A 27097-nucleotide genomic window follows, 5' to 3' on the forward strand; every position below is an offset into this window, starting at 1 on the left:
TCGTGTCCTGGGTCTTCCCCGTGGCCTCCTACCGGTCGGATGTGCCCTAAACACCTTCCAAGGGAGACGTTTGGGTGGGATCCTGACCAGATGCCCGAACTACCTCATCTGGCTCCTCTCCATGTGGAGGAGCAGCGGTTTTACTTTGAGCTCCCCCCGGATGACAGAGCTTCTCACCCTATCTCTAAGGGAGAGCCCCAAACTCATTTGGGCCGCTTGTACCCGTGATCTTGTCCTTTCGGTCATAACCCAAAGCTCATGACCATAGGTGAGGATGGGAACGTAGATCCAGTCCATAGTGGATCTAACATAATAGTGTGAGAGTCCAGTCCATAGTGGATCTAACATAATATTGTGAGAGTCCAGTCCATAGTGGATCTAACATAATAGTGTGAGAGTTCAGTCCATAGTGGATCTAACATAATAGTGTGAGAGTCCAGTCCATAGTGGATCTAGCATAATATTGTGAGAGTCCAGTCCATAGTGGATCTAACATAATAGTGTGAGAGTCCAGTCCATAGTGGATCTAACATAATATTGTGAGAGTCCAGTCCATAGTGGATCTAACATAATATTGTGAGAGTCCAGTCCATAGTGGATCTAACATAATAGTGAGAGTCCAGTCCATAGTGGATCTAACATAATATTGTGAGAGTCCAGTCCATAGTGGATCTAACATAAAAGAGTGAGAGTCCAGTCCATAGTGGATCTAACATAAAAGAGTGAGAGTCCAGTCCATAGTGGATCTAACATAATAGTGTGAGAGTCCAGTCCATAGTTGATATAACATAAAAGTGTGAGAGTCCAGTTCATAGTGGATCTAACATAATAGTGTGAGAGTCCAGTCCGTAGTGGGTCTAACATAATATTGTGAGAGTCCAGTCCATAGTGGATCTAACATAATAGTGTGAGAATCCAGTCCATAGTGGATCTAACATAATATTGTGAGAGTCCAGTCCATAGTGGATCTAACATAATAGTGTGAGAGTCCAGTCCATAGTGGATCTAACATAATAGTGTGAGAGTCCAGTCCATAGTGGATCTAACATAATAGTGTGAGAGTCCAGTCCATAGTGGATCTAACATAATAGTGTGAGAGTCCAGTCCATAGTGGATCTAACATAATAGTGTGAGAGTCCAGTCCATAGTGGATCTAACATAATAGTGTGAGAGTCCAGTCCATAGTGGATCTAACATAATAGTGTGAGAGTCCAGTCCATAGTGGATCTAACATAATAGTGTGAGAGTCCAGTCCATAGTGGATCTAACATAATATTGTGAGAGTCCAGTCCATAGTGGATCTAACATAATAGTGAGAGTCCAGTCCATAGTGGATCTAACATAATATTGTGAGAGTCCAGTCCATAGTGGATCTAACATAAAAGAGTGAGAGTCCAGTCCATAGTGGATCTAACATAAAAGAGTGAGAGTCCAGTCCATAGTGGATCTAACATAATAGTGTGAGAGTCCAGTCCATAGTTGATATAACATAAAAGTGTGAGAGTCCAGTCCATAGTGGATCTAACATAATAGTGTGAGAGTCCAGTCCGTAGTGGGTCTAACATAATATTGTGAGAGTCCAGTCCATAGTGGATCTAACATAATAGTGTGAGAATCCAGTCCATAGTGGATCTAACATAATAGTGTGAGAGTCCAGTCCATAGTTGATATAACATAAAAGTGTGAGAGTCCAGTCCATAGTGGATCTAACATAATAGTGTGAGAGTCCAGTCCATAGTGGATCTAACATAAAAGAGTGAGAGTCCAGTCCATAGTGGATCTAACATAATAGTGTGAGAGTCCAGTCCATAGTTGATATAACATAAAAGTGTGAGAGTCCAGTCCATAGTGGATCTAACATAATAGTGTGAGAGTCCAGTCCGTAGTGGGTCTAACATAATATTGTGAGAGTCCAGTCCATAGTGGATCTAACATAATAGTGTGAGAATCCAGTCCATAGTGGATCTAACATAATAGTGTGAGAGTCCAGTCCATAGTGGATCTAACATAATATTGTGAGAGTCCAGTCCATAGTGGATCTAACATAATAGTGAGAGTCCAGTCCATAGTGGATCTGAAAGTTGTTTTCCCACTCTACTGGTACATTCAGGCCATTTTACACATTCATTGTGGTAATGTGATCCTCTCATAGTCCAAACATCAGGCGATTGAGAATACCTTTAATTTAGCTTTGGTGTTTTCATTGCAGAGTGTATAGTTGGACCAGGTCCTGTTGGTGTCAGGGTGGCGAAACCACTGGCCGTCATCCCCGCAGTACTTGGTTGCCTTTTCTGCAAACAACAACTTTTTGTCATGCTGCTGTTTTACTGCACTCGACCCCTAATGTGATAGATTATTATTATTACTTACCAGTAGGGTCAAAGTCCACAAAATAATTGGGGCAGTTCTGGGAGGTGTAGGTCCCAGCGGGAGTGTCGTCCCAGCACAACCAGCCGTCCCAGTTGCGACTGCAATACAAACCTGTCACAAAAAAACAAGGTCATCATCGCCTGGTTTTCACCACCCAGAGAGCAAGTGAGGGAGTTACCTGATTTGTTATAAGGAGAATCCCGGTTCATTTTCTCAACACATTTGTATTGGCTGTGGAGGATCTTCTTCCTCACCACATCCTGCTCCTCTGGATTCACCATAGGGCTCACTGTGGCCTCGTCGGCAAAGTCTTGCTCCGTCTCCCCTGAGAGTTGGGCACTCGCACCCTGCTCAGTCAGCACATAACACACACACACACACACACACACACACACACACACACACACGTATTTGTTACCTTCTTGAGACCTGAGAATAATGCCTACCTCTTTAGGACCACCCTTTCTAGATATATAAAGATGTGTATTTACAACATTAATAATATATACATACTATGCAAATATTAGAAAAACTTGAGTTGGAATTTCACAAGAAAAAGGTCACAGTTTCACAAGAAAACCTTTTGGCGGTATTATAATAAAAGTCGTAATTTTACTCAACGAAAGTGAAAATGTTACAAGAAAAACTGAACATTTGTGCAATGCTATGATAAAAGTTGGAATTTACTCAATAACAGTCACAATTTTACAAGAACAAAGCTTAACATTTTGGCAATTTTATGAAAAGAGTCGTAATTTTACTCGACAAAAGTCACATTTTTATAAGAAAACTTTCAAATTTTGGCAATATTATAATAATAATTGGAATTTTACTTGGCAAAATGATGACATAAGTCATAATTATACAAAAAAAAATCACTATTTTACAAGAGCAATGAAAAATTGGCATTATTGTGATAAAAGTCAGAATTTCATGGGACAAAGCTCACCATTTTGCATTAAAAAGTAATAATTTTACATAAAGTAATAATTTTAATACAAAAAAAATCACTATTTTACAAGAGCAACGAAAAATTGGCATTATTGTGATAAAAGTCAGAATTTCATGGGACAAAGGTCACCATTTTGCATTAAAAAGTAATAATTTTACATAAAGTAATAATTTTACGAGAAAATATTGCAATATTACAGAAACAGAAAGAAAATAAAAAACAGATCCCAATTTTATAAGAAAATAGTCGACACATTGTGACAGACTGCTTTTTAAAAACATTTTTTTGTTTGTAATTGTTTCAAGTTATTACAGTATGTCTCTATATACATATTTATTTATTTGTAATTAATGTTGGCCAAAGGGGGGCGCATTTCAATTCCTTACACACACTTGTTATTTCATATGTTGACCAGAGGGGGAGCACTTTTTAAACCGACAGTCAATTTGAAAAATCCCTCAACAACAAAACATTGGCAATATTGTGATTAGTCAGAATTTCATGTGACACATTTTGCATTAAAAAGTAATAATTTTACATAAAGTAATAATTTTACGAGAAAATATTGCAATATTCCAGAAACAGAAAGAAAATAAGAAACAGAAACAATTTAATAAGAAAATAGTCAACACATTGTGACAGACTGCTATTTAAAAACATTTTTTTGTTTGTAATTGTTTCAAGTTATTACAGTATGTCTCTATATACATATTTATTTATTTATAATTAATGTTGGGCAAAGGGGGCGCATTTCAATTTCTTACACACACTTGTTATTTCATATGTTGACCAGAGGGGGAGCACTTTTTAAACCGACACACAGTCAATTTGAAAAATCCCTCAACAACAAAACATTGGCAATATTGTGATTAGTCAGAATTTCATGTGACACATTTTGCATTAAAAAGTAATAATTTTACATAAAGTAATAATTTTACGAAAAAATATTGCAATATTACAGAAACAGAAAGAAAATAAAAAACCGATCCCAATTTTATAAGAAAATAGTCGACACATTGTGACAGACTGCTTTTTAAAAAAAATAAAATGTTTGTAATTGTTTCAAGTTATTACAGTATGTCTCTATATACATATTTATTTATTTGTAATTAATGTTGGCCAAAGGGGGCGCATTTCAATTTCTTACACACACTTGTTATTTCATATGTTGACGAGAGGGGGAGCACTTTTTAAACCAGCACACAGTCAATTTGAAAAATCCCTCAACAACAAAACATTGGCAATTTTGTGATTAGTCAGAATTTCATGTGACACATTTTGCATTAAAAAGTAATAATTTTACATAAAGTAATAATTTTACGAGAAAATATTGCAATATTACAGAAACAGAAAGAAAATAAGAAACAGAAACAATTTAATAAGAAAATAGTCAACACATTGTGACAGACTGCTTTTTAAAAACATGTTTTTGTTTGTAATTGTTTCAAGTTATTACAGTATGTCTCTAAATACATATTTATTTATTTGTAATTAATGTTGGCCAAAGGGGGCGCATTTCAATTTCTTACACACACTTGTTATTTCATATGTTGACCAGAGGGGGAGCACTTTTTAAACCGACACAGTCAATTTGAAAAATCCCTCAACAACAAAACATTGGCAATATTGTGATTAGTCAGAATTTCATGTGACACATTTTGCATTAAAAAGTAATAATTTTACATAAAGTAATAATTTTACAAGAAAATATTGCAATATTACAGAAACAAAGAAAATAAGAAACAGATCCCAATTTTATAAGAAAATAGTCGACACATTGTGACAGACTGCTTTTTTAAAACATTTTTTTGTTTGTAATTGTTTCAAGTTATTACAGTATGTCTCTATATACATATTTATTTATTTGTAATTAATGTTGGCCAAAGGGGGCGCAGTTCAATTTCTTACACACACACTTGTTATTTCATATGTTGACCAGAGGGGGAGCACTTTTTAAACCGACACACAGTCAATTAGAAAAATCCCTAATAGACATTGTCTATTAGATGCAATGTTATTGGGACCATGATTTATGTCATCCCTTGTTCACACCTCCTCATATGGAAGATACTTTTCCTTCTTCATGTTTCAAGACGGGTAGAAATACAAAAACACACACACACACATTCTTGTATTTCTTACTTTCTAGAGACCTGTGAAAAATGCCTACCTCTTTAGGACCACTCTTTCTAGATATATAAAGATGTGTATTTACAACATTAATAATATATACACACTATGCAAATATTAAAAAATTTGTTGTGAAAAATGAGTTGGAATTTCACAAGAAAAAGGTCACAGTTTCACAAGAAAACCTTTTGGCAGCATTATAATAAAAGTCGTAATTTTACTCAACGCAAGTCAAAATTTTACAAGAAAAACTTGACATTTGTGCAATATTATGATGAAAGTTGGAATTTTACTCAATGAAAGTCGCAATTTTACAAGAAAAGCTTAACATTTTGGCAATTTTATGAAAAGAGTCGTAATTTTACTCGACAAAAGTCACAATTTTCTAAGAAAACTTAAAAAATTTGGCAATATTATAATAATAATTGGAATTTTACTTGGCAAAATGATGACATAAGTCATAATTATACTCGAAAAATGTTCACTATTTTACAAGAACAACAAAAAATTGGCAATATTGTAATAAGTCAGAATTTCATGTGACAAATGTCACCATTTTGCATTAAAAAGTAATAATTTTACATAAAGTAATAACTTTACAAGAAAATATTGCAATATTACAGAAACAGAAAGAAAATAAGAAACAGATCCCAATTTTATAAGAAAATAGTCGACACATTGTGACAGACTGCTTTTTAAAAAAATTTTTTTGTTTGTAATTGTTTCAAGTTATTACAGTATGTCTCTAAATACATATTTATTTATTTGTAATTAATGTTGGCCAAAGGAGGCGCATTTCAATTCCTTACACACACTTATTTCATATGTTGACCAGAGGGGGAGCACTTTTTAAACCGACACAGTCAATTTGAAAAATCCCTCAACAACAAAACATTGGCAATATTGTGATTAGTCAGAATTTCATGTGACACATTTTGCATTAAAAAGTAATCATTTTACATAAAGTAATAATTTTACGAAAAAAATATTGCAATATTACAGAAACAGAAAGAAAATAAAAAACAGATCCCAATTTTATAAGAAAATAGTCGACACATTGTGACAGACTGCTTTTTAAAAACATGTTTTTGTTTGTAATTGTTTCAAGTTATTACAGTATGTCTCTATATACATATTTATTTATTTGTAATTAATGTTGGCCAAAGGGGGCGCATTTCAATTTCTTACACACACTTGTTATTTCATATGTTGACCAGAGGGGGAGCACTTTTTAAACCGACACACAGTCAATTAGAAAAATCCCTCAACAACAAAACATTGGCAATATTGTGATTAGTCAGAATTTCATGTGACACATTTTGCATTAAAAAGTAATAATTTTACATAAAGTAATAATTTTACGAGAAAATATTGCAATATTCCAGAAACAGAAAGAAAATAAGAAACAGATCCCAATTTTATAAGAAAATAGTCGACACATTGTGACAGACTGCTTTTTAAAAACATTTTTTTGTTTGTAATTGTTTCAAGTTATTACAGTATGTCTCTATATACATATTTATTTATTTGTAATTAATGTTGGCCAAAGGGGGCGCATTTCAATTCCTTACACACACTTGTTATTTCATATGTTGACCAGAGGGGGAGCACTTTTTAAACCGACACACAGTCAATTTGAAAAATCCCTCAACAACAAAACATTGGCAATATTGTGATTAGTCAGAATTTCATGTGACACATTTTGCATTAAAAAGTAATAATTTTACATAAAGTAATAATTTTACGATAAAATATTGCAATATTACAGAAACAGAAAGAAAATAAACAGATCCCAATTTTATAAGAAAATAGTCGACACATTGTGACAGACTGCTTTAAAAAAAAAAAAAATTGTTTGTAATTGTTTCAAGTTATTACAGTATGTCTCTATATACATATTTATTTATTTATAATTAATGTTGGCCAAAGGGGGCGCATTTCAATTTCTTACACACACTTATTATTTCATATGTTGACCAGAGGGGGAGCACTTTTTAAACCGACACACAGTCAATTTGAAAAATCCCTCAACAACAAAACATTGGCAATATTGTGATTAGTCAGAATTTCATGTGACACATTTTGCATTAAAAAGTAATAATTTTACATAAAGTAATAATTTTACAAGAAAATATTGCAATATTACAGAAACAAATAAAATAAGAAACAGATCCCAATTTTATAAGAAAATAGTCGACACATTGTGACAGACTGCTATTTAAAAACATTTTTTTATTTGTAATTGTTTCAAGTTATTACAGTATGTCTCTAAATACATATTTATTTATTTGTAATTAATGTTGGCCAAAGGGGGCGCATTTCAATTCCTTACACACACTTGTTATTTCATATGTTGACCAGAGGGGGAGCACTTTTTAAACCGACACGCAGTCAATTAGAAAAATCCCTCAACAACAAAACATTGGCAATATTGTGATTAGTCAGAATTTCATGTGACACATTTTGCATTAAAAAGTAATAATTTTACGAAAAAATATTGCAATATTACAGGAACAAAAAGAATCAGAAATAGTTCCCAACTTTATAAGGAAAAAAGTGGACACATTGTGAGAAAAAGACTGCTTTTTTAATTTATTTTTGTTTGGAATTGTTTTTTAATTTTTATTAACTTAAAGTTATTACAGCATGTTCTTATATACATATTTATTTATTTGGATTTTTTTTTTTTTTTTAATACATTTTGGCCAAAGGGGGCGCATTTCAATTTCTTACACACACTTGTTATTTCATATGTTGACCAGAGGGGAGCACTTTTTAAAAGCGACACACAGTCAATTAGAAAAATCCCTCCTTTTTGGGACCACCTTCATTTTGATGGATGTCACCAGCAGGGGTGCAAATGAGACATTCTCTATTAGATGCAATGTTATTGATTTATGTCATCACTTGTTCACACCTCCTCATATGGAAGATACTTTTCCTTCATGTCTCAAGAAGGGTAGAAATACAAGAACACACACACACACACACACACACACACACACACACACACACACACACACACACACACACACATTCTTGTATTTCTTACCTTCTAGAGACCTGTGAAAAAATGCCTACCTCTTTAGGACCACCCTTTCTAGATATATAAAGATGTGTATTTACAACATTAATAATATATACACACTATGCAAATATTAAAAAAATTGTTGTGAAAAATGAGTCGGAATTTCACAAGAAAAAGGTCACAGTTTCACAAGAAAAACTTTTGGCAGAGTTATAATAAAAGTCGTAATTTTACTCAACGCAAGTCAAAATTTTACAAGAAAAACTTGACATTTGTGCAATATTATGATGAAAATTGGAATTTTACTCAATAACAGTCGCAATTTTACAAGAAAAGCTTAAACTTTTGGCAATTTTATGAAAAGTCGTAATTTTACTCGACAAAAGTCACAATTTTCTAAGAAAACTTTAAAAATTTGGCAATATTATAATAATAATTGGAATTTTACTTGGCAAAATGATGACATAAGTCATAATTATACTTGAAAAAAGTTCACCATTTTACAAGAACAACAAAAAATTGGCAATATTGTAATAAGTCAGAATTTCATGTGACAAATGTCACCATTTTGCATTAAAAAGTAATAATTTTACATAAAGTAATAACTTTACAAGAAAATATTGCAATATTACAGAAACAGAAAGAATATGAGAAATAGTTCCCAATTTTATAAGAAAAAAGTCGACACATTGTGACAGACTGCTTTTTAAAAAAACTGTTTTTGTTTGTAATTGGTTTTTAATCTTTAGTAACTTCAAGTTATTACAGTATGTCTCTATATACATATTTTTTTATTTGTCATTAATTTTGGCCAAAGGGGGCGCATTTCAATTTCTTACACACACTTGTTATTTCATATGTTGACTCGAGGAGGAGCACTTTTTAAAGCATTTGAAAAATCCCTCCTTTTTGGGACTACCCTCATTTTGATAGATGTCACCAGCAGGGGTGCAAATGAGACATTCTCTATTAGATGCAATGTTATTGATTTATGTCATCACTTGTTCACACCTCCTCATATGGAAGATACTTTTCCTTCTTCATGTCTCAAGACGGGTGGAAATACAAGAACACACACACACTCTTGTATGTGTTACCTTCTTGAGACCTCCGAAAAATGCCTACCTCTTTAAGACCACCCTTTCTAGATATATAAAGATGTGTATTTACAACATTAATAATATATACATACTATGCAAATATAAAAAAGCTTGTTGTGAAAAATGAGTCGGAATTTCACAAGAAAAAGGTCACAATTTCACACGAAAAAGTTAGAATTTCGCCAGTGTTATAATAAAAGTCGTAATTTTACTCAACGCAAGTCAAAATTTTACAAGAAAAACGAAACATTTGTGCAATGTTATGATAAAAGTTGGAATTTTACTCAATAACAGTCGCAGTTCTACAAGAAAAAGCTCAAAATTTTGGCAATTTTATGAAAAGAGTCGACATTTTACCTGACAAAAGTCACAATTTTATAAGAAAATAAGAATAAGAATAAAATAAGAAAAAATTTGGGCAATATCTTAATAATAATCTGAATTTTACTCGGCAAAATGATGACAAAGGTCACAATTTTACTCCAAAAATGTCACTATTTTACAAGAACAACAAAAAAAATGGGCACTATTGTGATAAAAGTCAGAGTTTTATATGACAAATGTCACCATTTTGCATTAAAAAGTAATAATTTTACGAGAAAATATTGCAATATTACAGAAACTGAAATAATATGAGAAGTTGTTCCCAATTTTATAAGAAAAAAGTCGACACATTGTGAGAAAAAGACTGCTTTTAGTAAAATATATATATATATATATATATATATATATATATATATATATATATATATATATATATATATATATATATATATATATATATATATGTATGTATGTATGTGTGGGAAAAAAATCACAAGACTATTTCATCTCTACAGGCCTGTTTCATGAGGGGGGGTACCCTCAATCATCAGGAGATTTTAATGGTAGCATTCACATACCATGGTTTATATAGGGCACAGAGTGGGTAGGTACAGGCTGGCGTAGGGGCGTGGTGATTGGCTCATGTGTTACCTAGGAGGTGTTTCCGTCTATGGCGGCATGCTGTTACAATTTCGCTGCGCTTGTTGAGGGATGACAGGTCTGGACGGTAAATAATAAACAGTTTCTCTTTCAAGCATAGGTTGCATCTTTTATTACCACTATTGTAAGGTGTGCTGGATAAAAGATGGTAATAAAAGATGCAATAGTGGTAATAAAAGATGCAACCTATGCTTGAAAGAGAAACTGTTTATTATTTACCGTCCAGACCTGTCATCCCTCAACAAGCGCAGCGAAATGGTAACAACATGCCGCCATAGACGGAAACACCTCCTAGGTAACACATGAGCCAATCACCACGCCCCTAGGCCAGCCTGTACCCACCCACTCTGTGCCCTATATAAACCATGGTATGCGAATGCTCCCATTAAAATCTCCTGATGATTGAGGGTACCCCCCCTCATGAAACAGGCCTGTAGAGATGAAATAGTCTTGTGATTTTTTTCCCACACATACATATATTGCGCTCTACTACGGTATCGAGCACTATTTTTTGGATAACCTTATTAAGACATATATATATATATATATATATATATATTGTAATTGGTTTTTAATCTTCATTATTTTCTTCAAGTTATTAAAGTATGTTTCTCTATACATATTTGTTTATTTATTTTTTAATTAATTTTGTCCAAAGGGGGTGCATTTCAATTTCTTACACACACTTGTTATTTCATATGTTGACCAGAGGGGGAGCACTTTTTAAAAGCGACACACAGTCAATTAGAAAACTCCCTCCTTTTTGGGACCACCCTCATTTTGATAGATGTCACCAGCAGGGGTGCAAATGAGACATTCTCTATTAGATGCAATGTTATTGATTTATGTCATCACTTGTTCACACCTCCTCATATGGAAGATACTTTTCCTTCTTCATGTCTCAAGAAGGGTGGAAATACAAGAACACACACACACATTCGTGTATTTCTTACATTCTAGAGACCTGTGAAAAATGCGTACCTTTTTAGGACCACCCTTTCTAGATATATAAAGATTTGTATTTACAACATTAATAATATATACGTACTATGCACATATTAAAAAACTTGTTGTGAAAAATTAGTGGGAATTTCACAAGAAAAAGGTCACAGTTTCACAAGAAAAACTTTTGGCAGTATTATAATAAAAGTCGTAATTTTACTCAACGCAAGTAAAAATTTTACAAGAAAAACTGAACATTTGTGCAATATTATGATGAAAGTTGGAATTTTACTCAATGAAAGTCTCAATTTTACAAGAAAAGCTTAACATTTTGGCATTTTTATGAAAAGAGTCGTAATTTTACTCGACAAAAGTCACAATTTTCTAAGAAAACTTTAAAAATTTGGCAATATTATGATAATTGGAATTTTACTTGGCAAAATGATGACATAAGTCATAATTATACTCGAAAAAATTTCACTATTTTACAAGAACAACAAAAAATTGGCAATATTGTAATAAGTCAGAATTTCATGTGACAAATGTCACCATTTTGCATTAAAAAGTAATAATTTTACATAAAGTCATAATTTTACGAGAAAATATTTCAATATTACAGAAAGAATATGAGAAATAGTTCCCAATTTTATAAGAAAATAGTCGACACATTGTGACAGACTGCTTTTTAAAAAACTGTTTTTGTTTGTAATTGGTTTTTAATCTTTATTTACTTCAAGTTATTACAGTATGTCTCTATATACATATTTGTTTATTTGTCATTAATTTTGGCCAAAGGGGGCGCATTTAAATTTCTTACACACTTGTTATTTCATATGTTGACTCGAAGGGGAGCACTTTTTAAAGCATTTGAAAAATCCCTCCTTTTTGGGACCACCCTCGTTTTGATAGATGTCACCAGCAGGGGTGCAAATGAGACATTCTCTATTAGATGCAATGTTATTATATGTCATCACTTGTTCACACCTCCTCATATGGAAAATACTTTTCCTTCTTCATGTCTCAAGAAGGGTGGAAATCCAACAACACACACACAAAAGCTTCATGTATTCGCAAAAAGAAAGTGTGCAATAATCACCTGCAGCTTTTCCTGAATGTTGCCTGCACAGAGCGTGAAGTTGGTCCACGTGCTGTTGCTGTCCGGGTGGCGGTACCACTGACCGTCCTCTTCACAGTACCGTGTTGCCTTTTCTAAGGAGGACAGAAATGCAATAAACACCACAAATGACGCCCGATACCTCTAAAGTCCCGATGGCCGTAAAGGTTGGACAATTTGGACAAAATTGTTCCGAGTCCCACAGAATGTCAGACTTAACCACCTCCATTTGAAACCTCTGTTCAGAGCGACAAAGGCAACAGTTATTCCAAATTGATCATTAAGGAGTGCTCAGAGAAGAACGTTAGAAATAAAAAGGTGAAGATAAGGTCCTTTTTAAAAAATAAAAAAAAGATAAATAAATTAAAAACATTTTCTTGAATAAAAACGAAAGTAAAACAATATAAAAAAGGTTACATAGAAACTAGTAATGAATGAAAATGAGTAACATGAAGTGTTAAAGGTTAGTACTATTAGTGGACCAGCAGCACGCACAATCGTGTGTGCTTACGGGCTGTATCCCTTGCAGATTGTAATGTTTTTTATTATTATTGGGGCGGCATGGCATAGTGGGTAGAGCAACCGTGCCAGAAACCTGAGGGTTGCAGGTTCGCTCCCCGCCTCTTACCATCCAAAAATCGCTGCCGTTGTGTCCTTGGGCGGGACACTTCACCCTTTGCCCCCGGTGCCACTCACACCGGTGAATTGAATGATGAATGATAGGTGGTGGTCGGAGGGGCCGTAGGCGCAAATTGCAGCCACGCTTCCGTCAGTCTACCCCAGGGCAGCTGTGGCTATGAAAGTAGCTTACCACCACCAGGTGTGAATGAATGATGGGTTCTACATGTAAAGCGACTTTGGGTACTTAGAAAAGCGCTATATAAATCCCAGTTATTATTATTATTATTACTTTAACTTTAAATTATGGTGTGAGGTTGTTTTTCAGGATTTGGGCTTTGCCCCTTAGTTCCAGTGAAAGGAACTTTGAATGTTCCAGGATACCAAAAACATTTTGGACAATTCCATGCTCCCAACCTTGTGGGAACAGTTTGGAGCGGGCCCCTTCCTCTTCCAACATGACTGTGCACAAAGCAAGGTCAATAAAGACATGGATGACAGAGTCTGGTGTGGATGAACTTGACTGGCCTGCACAGAGTCCTGACCTGAACCCGATGGAACACTTAGAACGGAATTAGAACGGAGACTGAGAGCCAGGCCATCAGTGTGCTTTTGGAAGAACGGTGGAAAATTGCTATAAACACTAAGGCTGAAACGACGCGTCGACGTACCGTTTTTGTGCGTCGGCGCGTCGCATATTTACGTCACACTACTGTCATGGCGGAGCGCAAAGTAGACGATGCGAGCGAGGGGAAAAAAGCACGCCAAAAGTCGTCAAAAGTGTCGGAGTATTTCAATAAACGGCCTAATAATGTTGTTGTATGCACACTGTGTCGAGCGGAAATGGCCTATCATAGCAGCACAACGGCTATGAACGAACATTTGAAAAGAAAACCCCCGACAGCGTTCTTGCCATCACCATCAACAAGTCAATCGTCCGCGTGCGTATACGTTGTCATTATTACACAAAAACATGAATGTGTCATTTGTATCTGCGTTGTAAATTCATAAACTAAAGCACCGTTTGCTCTGAGAGGCGCGTTTGGCGTGCCTGTTCAGTGTTTACAAAGACGCGCTCCTCTTTAACGCTGTGGAGAGGCGGCGGCGGCGGCGAGCGAGCGGCGAGGCGGGGCGCGCCGGGAGCGACGCCGCAAGAGACAGGGGACGACGAGCGAGCGAGGAAGAGGAGCTGAAAAGCGAGGAAAGAAAGAGAAAAGAGTTGGGAGAGAAAAGACTTTGTGTAAAATTAAAAGATTGTAAACCTGGCAAAGCCGTCTGGCGTTCAGTCTGTCGGTCCTGAAAGAACCCCACGGCACAAGACGTGTCACAAACGCTAACGTTAATTAGTTGTGCAAATACCTTTTACAACATTAACAGTTACATATACTATGTACAAACCAACAATTCACTTTCACTTTAATCATACTATCATTGTTGTGTTATTAAGCAAAATAAGCAATACTTTTACTTTTGTTGAAATGTTTACACTGTACACTTTTTTGTATTGGATGTTTAGCTTTATTTTTGCACATTTTAGCAAATAAGCAATACTTTTACTTTTGTTGAAATGTTTACACTTGTTACAGAATATTTCCGTTTTGCACTTTTTTGTATTGGATGTTTATCTTTATTTTTGCACATTTTAAAGCAAAATAAGCAATACTTTTGCTTTTTAAATGCTTATACTATTCCAGAATATTAAGATTTGCACGGGATGTTTACTTTTATATTTGCACATTAAAAAGCAAATAAGCTACTTTTAATTTTGTTAAATGTTAAAAGTTTTAAATGTTTACATTGTTACAGAATATTTTGTCATGTTGTTGTCAATGTTGACTGAGTGGCCACACTTTTTTTTTTGTAAATAAAAGCCATGCCTTTTGAAAAAACTGGCCTACATTTATTTTTTTCCTCTTCATTTTAAATAAAAAAAATAATCGGTAAAAGGAAAAATAATCTATAGATTAATCGAAAAAATAATCTATAGATTAACCGATTAATCGAAAAAATAATCTATAGATTAATCGATAGAAAAATAATCGTTAGCTGCAGCCCTAATAAACACACTCGGCAACCTTGTGGACAGCCTTCCCAGAAGAGTTGAAGCTGTAATAGCTGCAAAAGGTCATGGGATGGCACTTCAAGTTCATATGTGAGTCAAGGCAGGTGGCCAAATACTTTTGGTATTTTTTAATGCAAAAAAATTGTTTCGTTTTTTTTTCCTGATTCTGTCTTTTGGAACGGATCACTAACAAAAACCGAGGCAAATTTATGTGCAGAAAAGCAAACTTCCAGTCCTCACCTGTAGAGTCAGCGTATGAAAATAAATGTGGGCAGTTTTGTGCTGCGTAGGTTCCAGCTGCAGTGTGGTCCCAGCACAGCCAGCCGTCCCAGTCCCGTGTGCAGAACAGGCCTGCACACTCCACACACACACTAATGAAGTCATGCCACGGATTTTGCAAAACCAGTGGCATTTTCTTTTTACCTGTTCCGTCAAAAGGAGGGTCTTGGCTTCTTTTCAAGGTGCATTTGTATTTACTCTCAAGCAGCTTCTGTCTCTGGGAGATAAAGGAAACAAAAAAAATACACTTTCGACTCAAGATGAATCAATTAAGCAGAGTTATTTTTGTTCACTTGCAAAGCTCAGGGAATCAATAGTACCTTTTGAAAAGTGCGGATAAAAGCAACTGCACTCAGACTTAACATTGTATTCTTTGTCAGGAATATGACGTCAAACTCCGGTAAGGAACACAAATAATGTTTTACAAGGGTCAATTACAAATAGCTCGCAAGCTTCAGTACAGTTGTGGTCAAAAGTGTACATACACTTGTAAAGAACATCATGTCATGGCTGTCTTGACTTTACAATCATTTCTACAATTCTTATTTGTTTGTGATAGAGGGATTGGAGCACATACTTGTTGTGTGTGTATGTATATATATGTATGTTTGTATACTGTATATGTATGTGTATATATATATATGTATGTGTATATGTATACATGTGTGTATGTGTGTAGATATACTGTATGTACATATGTGTGTCTATATGTATATACAGTATGTGTGTGTATATATGTATGTGTGTAGATATATGTATGTGTGTATATGTATATATATGTGTGTGTCTGTGTATATATGTATGTTTGTATACTGTATATGTATGTGTGTATATATATTTGTGTATATGTATATATGAGTGAGTGTGTGTGTGTGTGTATATATGTATATATGTGTGTGTGTGTGTGTGTGTGTGTGTCTGTGTATATACTGTATGTATGTGTGTAGATATATGTATGTGTGTATATGTATGTAAGTGTGTGTCTGTGTGTATATATGTGTGTATATGTATATATGTGTGTATTTATGTATATGTGTAGATGTATGTATGTGTTTATATATGTATGTGTGTATGTGTGTGTAGATGTATGTGTGTGTTTACTGTATGTGTGTGTGTGTGTGTGTGTGTGTATGAATGTGTGTGTGTATGTATATATGTATGTTTGTATACTGTATATGTATGTGTGTAAATATGTATGTGTGTATATGTATATATGTGTGTATATATGTGTGTGTAGATCTATGTATGTGTGTATATGTATATATGTGTGTGTATATATGTATGTTTGTATACTGTATGTGTATATATATATATTTGTGTATATGTATATATGTGTGTGTGTGTGTGTGTGTCTGTGTGTATATACTGTATGTATGTGTGTAGATATATGTATGTGTGTATATGTATGTAAGTGTGTGTCTGTGTGTATATATGTATGTGTGTATATGTATATATGTGTGTATTTATGTATGTGTGTAGATGTATGTATGTGTGTATATATGTGTGTGTAGATGTATGTGTGTGTTTACTGTATGTGTATGTGTGTGTGTGTGTGTGTGTGTGTGAATGTGTGTGTGTGTATGTATATATGTATGTTTGTATACTGTATATGTAGGTGTGTGTATGTGTATATATGTGTGCATATACGTATGTGTGTAGATGTATGTATGTGTGTGTGTGCGTGTGTGTGTATATATTGTATGTAAGTGTGTATATGTGTGTGTAGATGCATGGATCGGGACATCCCTACCTGCTACCTCTGTTTGTTTCATGCTACCATAGTTCCATGCCAAGTAAGTTTTGTTTATTGTTCATAGTTTCTGCCTTTGTGCAAGTTTTGTTTCGTCAGTCAAGTTTGTTCTCCGCCATTGTGCGCGCCTTTTGTTTGCTTCCTTTTTTTTGTACATTGTTAGTGTTTAAATAAATCATGTACTTACATTCACGCCTTGCCCGCGCCAACTTTCCTTTGCATTCCGGGGAAACAAACTCCAAGGTCCACGTATTGACAGAATGTCACCAGTAAAAACGTTTTTCTGCACGTAAGTTGGACAGTTTGGATGAGGCTTCTTAGGAGGTGCTGCGCGCCATGGAGGCCGAGACGCTGCGCTTTTCCCCCAGGGAGCGCAGGGGGATGATGTGGGGGAATGGAGGCAAGCTGGTGCCGATCGGTGCGGCGCGCCCGTCCCGGAAACTTCGCCAAGGACGAGGAAAGACTTCCGCGAGCCGGCAGGACATGCCTCTCCCACAAGCTCCTCCCCCTTTCGGGCGGAAGCAAGCAGCAGCCAGCCTGGCTTCGCCCTGATGACGTCACAGAGCAGGATTTTTTTTCAATGCTTTTTCTTTTGATCACTCACCTCCAACCATCCATCCATCCATCCATTTTCTACCGCTTATTCCCTTCGGGGTCGCGGGGGGCGCTGGAGCCTATCTCAGCTAAAATCGGGCAGAAGGCGGGGTACACCCTGGACAAGTCACCACCTCAACCAAAGACTCTAAAAACATGATGAAACACTACCAAAACATTATTTTGAACATTAGAGCTATTAAGTCACTGCCATCTGAATTTCATGCCCCGCCTCCCAGGACTCAAGCTACACCCAAGTCACAACATTTTTTTTTTTCATCCACTCAATCCCAGGTAGAAAAAGAAAGACATTTTGGACAATTTCATGGGGAGGATTCTGCCCCCCTCCTAACCTCCCTCCACCCACCCCAAAAGACGGTTCCAGACCGCATTGAGCGCGTCTGGTATCCGCTCCTTGAGGGGGGGGGGCTAGGGCTGGGAGCTGTTAAGGTGGGGTCGCTCAGCGTCATGCCAAGCCACAGCCTCTAGCACGGCCGCCACCACCAGTTCTTCGGCCTGCCAAGCCACAGCCGCCAGCCCGGCCGCCGCCACCGGTCTTTCGGCCTGCTAAGCCGCAACCTCCGGTCCGGCCACCACCACCAGTCTTTCGGCCTGCTAAGCCGCAACCTCCGGTCTGGCCACCACCACCGGTCTTTCGGCCTGCCAAGCCCCAACCCCCAGCTAGGCCACCTCCACCTGCACCACGGCTAGCTGCACCACAGCTAGCTGCACCATGGCTAGCTGCACCACGGCTAGCACCACGGCTAGCACCAGCGCCAAGGCTAGCACCTACGCCACGGCTAGCTCCACGCCCTGCTCCAAGGCTAGCAACCTGCCTAGCAGCACCACGCCAAGCTTCACCACGCCAAGTGCCGCCAGTCGCAGCTCCACGACGCCAAGTGCCGCCAGTTGCAGCTCCACGACGCCAAGTGTCGTGGTGCATGAATGTTTTTTGTGACCAACAAGTATGTGCTCCAATCACTCTATCACAAAAAAATAAGAGTTGTAGAAATGATTGGAAACTGAAGACAGCCATGACATGATGTTCTTTACAAGTGTATGTACACTGTTGATCGTGACTGTAGGTTGTTAAAGTCAATATAATCCAAACAGACGTTGTATGCGATCATAAATGTACAGTATGCACTGAGTAAGATGAATAGTTCCTCACCCTTGCAGTGTTCTCATAGTTGCTGGTGCAGAGTGTGTAGTTGGTCCAAAAGATGTTGCTCTCCGGATGGCGAAACCACTCCCCGTGTTCGCCACAGTACTTGCTCGCCGTTCCTTACGATAGACCAGATTCAACACATCTTTGAATTTAGTAAACCACATAACGGGCAGTAACCCAGCTACAAAAATGCGTACCTGATGGTTCGAGGCCAACTAAATGATCGGGGCAGTTCTGGGTGGCGTAGGTTTGTGCTGGTGTGACGTCCCAACAAAGCCAACCGTCCCAAATAGGACTGCAGAACAGTCCTGTCACACAAGACCTCCTAAGTCAAGATTGACATATCATTAAGTTGATAGATGGCTGTTTGAAAGTACCTGTTTTATTATAAGCTAGGTCCTGTTTCATTTTATCAAGACATTTCCCTTGAAGTATCTTCGTGTTCATGCCACTTCCTGTGCGAGGCTCATCCTGGACATCCTTGAAAAAGCTGGAAACTTCCTTCTGGAAAAACAAAGATTTTAGAGCAGAACCACATCAGCCGCAATTGTTCTAGAACTCACAAGCGCCTTTGTTCCGTCCTTGGAGGCTTCCTGACAGGTGGATCCAATCTGGACCCACTCGCCCGATTGGTCACAATGTTTAGTCACGTTTCCTGGAAATGGACACAAACCATGATTTGTTGACGCTATACATGACTTAGCTCGGCGTCTGTACTTGGGCTATCACTTCATAACACCGCATTACTGCAGCTTTTCTGACTTTTGGGTTTATTCGGGCTTGGTTATGCCACGTCTTTGCACACCCATTAGATATTATCATATACCGTATTTTTCGCAGTATAAGTCGCTCCGGAGTATAAGGCTCACCGGCCGAAAATGCATAATAAAGAAGGAAAAAAACATATAAGTCGCATTTTTTGGGGAAATGTATTTGATAAAAGCCAACAACAAGAATAGACATTTGAAAGGCAATTTAAAATAAATAAAGAATAGTGAACAACAGGCTGAATAAGTGTACGTTATATGAGGCATAAATAACCAACTGGTATGTTAACGTAACATATTATGGTAAGAGTCATTCAAATAACTATAACATATAGAACATGCTATACGTTTACCAAACAATCTGTCACTCCTAATCGCTAAATCCCATGAAATCTTATACGTCTAGTCTCTTACGTGAATGAGATCAATAATATTATTGGATATTTTACGCTAATGTGTTCATCATTTCACACATAAGTCACTCTTGAGTATAAGTCGCACCCCCGGCCAAACTATGAAAAAAACTGCCACTTATAGTCCGAAGATTACGGTACCAATATTTGACATTTTTCATGATCATTGTAGGGTTAGTGATTTTTGTCTTACATGTGTTGATTGTGATTATAGTCAGAGTAAAACACAGGACAGGTTTTAGGCAAACAAAAAAATATTTGTACACAATTTACAAACTTAATTTGGTTCTTGAACATGGTTCATAAATGGAAGAAGCAGAGTTCCCCATAAGAATCAATGTACCGCATTTTTCGGAGTATAAGTCGCTCCGGAGTATAAGGCTCACCGGCCGAAAATGCATAATAAAGAAGGAAAAAAACATATATAAGTCGCACTGGAGTATAAGTCGCATTTTTTGGGGAAATATATTTGATAAAAGTCAACACCAAGAATAGACATTTGAAAGGCAATTTAAAATAAATAAAGAATAGTGAACAACAGGCTGAATAAGTGTACGTTATATGAGGCATAAATAACCAACTGCATACCTGCCAACTACTCCGGTTTTCCCGTAATTAGTACGGTTTTCATCAACCTATTCCGGGTTACGGTTGCAGTGATAAAAAATACGGTTTTTCATTAATTAAAAAAAAATATTTTTTTTTAAAGTTTTATTCACGAAATCGCGTAACAACAATGACAATCGACACTGCTTCCCGTAACTTCCTATCGAGCCATTCCGAATGCCATGCGCGAGGCTATTTATAGCACCGCTGCCAAGCACGAGGCACCAGTTGCCATTGTTTCCAAACGAGCGAACGATCATGGAATCAGCCGGAGAAAAATCGCAAACGAGTCTTAAACCGAAAAGAAAACTGCAGTCATTCCGTGAAGAATATTCAAAAGCCTATCCGGGAATAATTATCCGTTCCAAAAAGGGTGAAAACTACGCGAATTGCACCTTGTGCAGACAAGATTTTTCGATCGGACACGGAGGAATTAGCGATGTAAAAGACCACGTTGGGACAAAAAAACACAAGTCTAATGCCGTTGCTAAATTTGGATTTTAGCCACAACAAGGTAATGACACCAATGTTATCTATTGGAATTGTTTAGTACTGTTATACTGTTAAAAGTGTTTATACTATTTATGCTTTCAAGTCCAAGTTGAAGAAATCTTGTTAAATGTTGACAGCATAACTACCAAAATACAGAAGTATGTCCTTAATATTTTTGCAGTGCTATTTCTGTTGAAAAGTTCAAATGATTACATTAGAGATGTGATGTGCCACTTTTCAAGTGTCTGATGGCTTCAATTAATTTTCATAAATTTTTCATATTTTGAATTCTTTTGAAAGGCTTACAAAAAAACTACATTTGAATTGTAATTCCATGCTATTGACAGGACTATTAATTTTAATGAAGTTAGCTTACCATGTTTACAGTATGATAATTGTGATAGAAATGGGAATTTTAGGCACAGAATATTTTTTACAATTGAACAAGGCAGTAGATTATACAAGCTTGGACAGAAAGTTAATAATGACACCAATGGAATTGTTTAGTACTGTTTTACCATTTGTTTACTGTAAAAAGTGTTTATACTGTTTATACTTTCAATGAACAAATTGAAGTCTTGTGAAAGGTTGACAGGATAACTGGCATTAACTGTCAAAATAATTTCAAACTATTGAAGTTAGCTTACAGAATAAACATGTCAATCAACCCATATGATTTTTGCTGTAATATTTTTGTTTTGAAAAGTCACTGTGACTGATAGAAAAGTGATGGTTTTAGCAACATTTTAACCTGTCTGAATGCTAATAATCATTTTGCGTCGGGGGGCGAAGCCCTGAACCCTCCACCAGGACTTTGTCCTGGACCTACCGGGGCCTGCGGCTCTTGGACCCTGGCTACTAGGTTTTTCTGATTTCAAAAGTTGGCAGGTATGCATATTATGGTAAGAGTCATTCAAATAACTATAACATATAGAACATGCTATACGTTTACCAAACAATCTGTCACTCCTAATCGCTAAATCCCATGAAATCTTATACGTCTAGTCTCTTACGTGAATGAGATCAATAATATTATTGGATATTTTAAGCTAATGTGTTCATCATTTCACACATAAGTCGCTCCTGAGTATAAGTCGCACCCCCGGCCAAACTATGAAAAAAACTGCCACTTATAGTCCGAAAAATACAGTAGTTGATGTAGATGATCTATATCGGCTGTACACATTTACTTTACAAAAGAGAAGTGTGGGATACTTCTCTTGTTGCCTTATTAAATGGATTTATATTATTATTTGATGCAGGAGTGGATAAAAAGAGAAAAACAGAAAGACAGAGGGGGAAATTGCGGGGACAAGAGGGGGATAAGACAAAGAAACAACAAACACAACAACAACAGAACAGCATAAGCAAATAGGATATGTACAAATATGTTAGTAAAAGTGATATCAAAAAAGCAGTTAGTGAAATAAATATTATTAACACGGACATTACACTACAAATGGATAATATAAATAGCACTATTGATAATGAGTAATAACAATAATTACCTCTATTATCAACAATACAGTTGTTCAAATGCAACAATACATATATGCAATGATAACTTGAAATGCAAAAGAAAGACAACACTGCAAAAAGTCAGTGTTCAAAAACAAGAAAAAAAATACAAAAATGAGGGGTATTTTATTTGAACTAAGCAAAATTATCTGCCAATAGAACAAGAAACGTTGGCTTGTCAAGACTTGCCAAAACAAGTAAAATTAAAGCTGCAAGCAGCGATGGACGGGACCGACTTTGAGGGCTCATAAAATCTAAACCGGAGCAGTAATTAAAACTCTTTCATCAACTTTTAATCAGAAGGGTTCAATCTCTCTCCTGTGCTAATTTGAAGCCGACACGACAAACGCGCTCAGTAGAGATAATGTTTGAAAAAAAGGTGACTGTTTTTACTCAACTTTTGTTTTGAAGGGGGAATTGCAAACTTCCTGTTGATTTTTGCTGGGGGTTGTCAGTGTATGAAATATAGGTCTAAGTTAGACCTACATAGAGGTTTTTGTTTCATGTCTCTACGACATTCCTACTGGGAGTTAGAGGCAGTTTTGTCTGTGTTTTCTTCCTAGGGGGCGCTAGAGCGCAATTTTGAGTTTTGGGGTTTGTTTTTTTTTGTTAGATTGCAATTTTCGCCAGTCCTGATGTGTGTGTCCAATTTGGTGAGTTTTGAAGCATGTTAAGGGGGTCAAATTACAGCTCAAAGAGGCGGCGGTATAATAATAAAACGCTAGAAATTCAATAGGGTCCTCTGTCCCAAAGGGACTCGGTCCCTAATTAGCTAACATCAATGAACCCAAAAATACCTTAAAATAAGTATATTCTCACTAGTAACAAGTGCACTTTTCTTGGTAGAAAAAAAAAAGAGACGTTTTTGCTCAATATGTTGAAAAATATTCTTAAATGAAGTAAATGCTAGTGCCATTATCTTGACATAATGATATGCGCTCGGCATTATATTTCTTCAAACCAGCAAACTTATACTAAAAACTAATTTATTGTTCTTAATGGAAAGGCAACAAGGCAACATCTTGTTACTCTCGGGGTCTCCTAGCCGCTCAGGCAAATCATATTGTCTAAAAATGCATTTTTCCATGGATAACATGACATCATCGCGCCAAGTGCGTGCTCTTTCAGTCAATTAGTGCACATATATACAGCCCGGCCCCCCCGGCCAAAACAATTTTAATTGTAATTTTGAAGAATTTATCTGAATGTGCATGAACTATTTCTGTTCAAAATTGTTAGATATGTCAAATGTTTAAATATTAACTGTCAGTTTACTGTACTGTGCCAACTGTACTACTATATGAGTACATATTTTCTATTGTTTCATTGAAAATAAAACTGCAAAGTCCATTTGGCTGTCATCTGTTTTAATTATGAGACACAATTGTGTCAAAGTCATGATTTTTTATTTCATGCTTGAAATAAGAAATGATTACTTTAAAAAAGTAGTTTTATACTTGTGAGTGTTGATGACACAGCTTTGCAACACTTGATATTCTAGTTTCAAGCATGTTTTACTCAATATAGGTCATAACATCTCAGCAACAAGCTGTAATATCTTACTGAGATCATTTAGGACCAAAACCCTTAAAACAAGTAAAACACTCTAACATAAAATCTGCTTAGTGAGAAGAATTATCTTATCAGACAGAAAATAAGCAAATATCACCCTTATTTGAGATATTTCATCTTACTTAGATTTCACTTTTTGCAGTGAAGTGAACTGTATTAACCTTGTAGATTGTTATAGTAACAATAGTTTAAGCTTTGTCAGTGTGCCATGTGTTACCCAGCTTCTCCTAGGGGAACAAGTTAATATGTTTGAAATGTGATTATATGCATTTGTGTATGTATGTATATGTCCTATGTTTTTTTGTCATTTCAATGTTACAACTTTTCATTCAAATGTTAAGTTTTCAGCCTCGTTTAAAAAAAAAAAAAAAATTATTATGTATTAATTTGATAAGAAAAGATAATACAGGTACTAATAAGGAGACACTCCCCGCCCCAAAAATAAATAAATACAAGTAAAAAATTAAAACATAAGACAAAAAAAATAATCCATCCATCCATCTTCTTCCGCTTATCCGAGGTCGGGTCGCGGGGGCAGCAGCCTAAGAAGGGAAGCCCAGACTTCCCTCTCCCCAGCCACTTCGTCCAGCTCCTCCCGGGGGATCCCGAGGCGTTCCCAGGCCAGCCGGGAGACATAGTCTTCCCAACGTGTCCTGGGTCTTCCCCGCGGCCTCCTACCGGTCGGACGTGCCCTAAACACCTCCCGAGGGAGGCGATCGGGTGGCATCCTGATCAGATGCCCGAACCACCTCATCTGGCTCCTCTCGATGTGGAGGAGCAGCGGCTTTACTTTGAGCTCCCCCCGGATGACAGAGCTTCTCACCCTATCTCTAAGGGAGAGCCCTGACACCCGGCGGAGGAAACTCATTTGGGCCGCTTGTACCCGTGATCTTGTCCTTTCGGTCATAACCCAAAGCTCATGACCACAGGTGAGGATGGGAACGTAGATCGGCCGGTAAATTGAGAGCTTTGCCTTCCGGCTCAGCTCCTTCTTCACCACAACGGATCGATACAGCGTCCGCATTACTGAAGATGCCGCACCGATCCGCCTGTCGATCTCACCATCCACTCTTCCCTCACTCGTGAACAAGACTCCGAGGTACTTGAACTCCTCCACTTGGGGCAGGGTCTCCTCCCCAACCCGAAGATGGCATTCTACCCTTTTCCGGGCGAGAACCATGGACTCGGACTTGGAGGTGCTGATTCTCATCCCAGTCGCTTCACACTCGGCTGCGAACCGATCCAGCGAGAGCTGAAGATCCTGGCCAGATGAAGCCATCAGGACCACATCATCTGCAAAAAGCAGAGACCTAATCCTGCAGCCACCAAACCAGATCCCCTCAACGCCTTGACTGCGCCTAGAAATTCTGTCCATAAAAGTTATGAACAGAATCGGTGACAAAGGGCAGCCTTGGCGGAGTCCAACCCTCACTGGAAACGTGTCCGACTTACTGCCGGCAATGTGGACCAAGCTCTGACACTGATCTGACACAATCAGACAGTCCGATACCCCATACTCTCTGAGCACTCCCCACAGGACTTCCCGAGGGACACGGTCGAATGCCTTCTCCAAGTCCACAAAACACATGTAGACTGGTTGGGCAAACTCCCATGCACCCTCAAGGACCCTGCCGAGAGTATAGAGCTGGTCCACAGTTCCACGACCAGGACGAAAACCACACTGTTCCTCCTGAATCCGAGGTTCGACTATCTGGCGTAGCCTCCTCTCCAGTACACCTGAATAGACCTTACCGGGAAGGCTGAGGAGTGTGATCCCACCATAGTTAGAACACACCCTCCGGTTCCCCTTCTTAAAGAGAGGAACCACCTCTCTTAAGAGGTGGTTAAAAAAAATAATGTAATAGAGAAAAAATAAAAACGTTCCACCTTTTCCTGGTTCTACATTTTAGTGACTATCACAGTGGGTGGCAGTGTACTGCCTTCCTCTTCACCACAAGCAGATAGCAAGTCAGACGAACTGATTAAAAATAAAAATAAACATACGGAGAAGTGTCAAAATTGAGGTAAGTGAAAAGGTTCATTATCAACAGTGAGTGTCACATGTGTCCTATAGTGTCTTTAATTCAGCTATGTGATTAATTACACAGCCCCAGATCAAGTCAAATTGCTTTCAGATCATATTTAATTTTCTCTAGGTCTACGTAGAACAGGGCCGGCCCGTGGCATAGGCCGTATAGGCAAATGCTAAGGGCGCCGTCCATCAGGGGGCGCCACGCCAGTTCCACAAATGTTGGAGAAAAAAAAAAAAAAAAAAAAAAAAAGAGTTGGTACTATTATTTCTAAATACAAAAAATAATCCCACGTTAATTAAAATGCAAAGTAAAGCCTATTAGAAATATTATTTGTTACAACATTACGCCCCTCCCCCCCCCACTCCCCCCGCACGGTGCGCCCCCTCCCTTCCTGTATCATGACTCTTTTTGGACGTCACCACATCAAAAAAATCAACACAAGATGTCAAAACGGCCAAAACTGTCAGGTGCCCAGGGAAGAAAAAAGAGAAAAGAAGAGGAGGAGAAACGAGAAAAGACAGAGGTAGCAGGTAGGTAACGTTAGCCTACATTAAATTATTTGTCTGTTACAGAATGTGATAGTAACCTGGCTTTTTAGCATTAAG

At 37.1% G+C, this 27097-nt stretch overlaps 1 protein-coding gene across 3 annotated transcripts in view; it reads right to left on the reverse strand.

Annotated features, from left to right (window-relative positions):
* Positions 1-27097, reverse strand: part of calcr (calcitonin receptor) — a 107394-nt gene that overhangs the window by 72908 nt on the left and 7389 nt on the right. For 2 of the 3 annotated variants that reach the window (XM_061983225.2, XM_061983223.2), the window contains exons 3-12: positions 19655-19746; positions 19469-19595; positions 19289-19399; positions 19095-19207; positions 15724-15796; positions 15541-15651; positions 12603-12715; positions 2549-2717; positions 2371-2481; positions 2179-2291 (exon numbers count right to left, since the gene is read on the reverse strand). In XM_061983225.2, the coding sequence (XP_061839209.1) occupies positions 2179-2291; positions 2371-2481; positions 2549-2717; positions 12603-12715; positions 15541-15651; positions 15724-15796; positions 19095-19207; positions 19289-19399; positions 19469-19595; positions 19655-19746 (1133 nt within the window). The remainder of the gene's footprint in view (positions 1-2178; positions 2292-2370; positions 2482-2548; positions 2718-12602; positions 12716-15540; positions 15652-15723; positions 15797-19094; positions 19208-19288; positions 19400-19468; positions 19596-19654; positions 19747-27097) is intronic. The other variant, XM_061983226.2, reaches the window with a different exon arrangement.

The sequence above is a fragment of the Nerophis lumbriciformis genome, linkage group LG21 (assembly GCF_033978685.3).
Source record: "Nerophis lumbriciformis linkage group LG21, RoL_Nlum_v2.1, whole genome shotgun sequence".
In the NCBI taxonomy this organism is placed as follows: Eukaryota; Metazoa; Chordata; class Actinopteri; order Syngnathiformes; family Syngnathidae; genus Nerophis; species Nerophis lumbriciformis.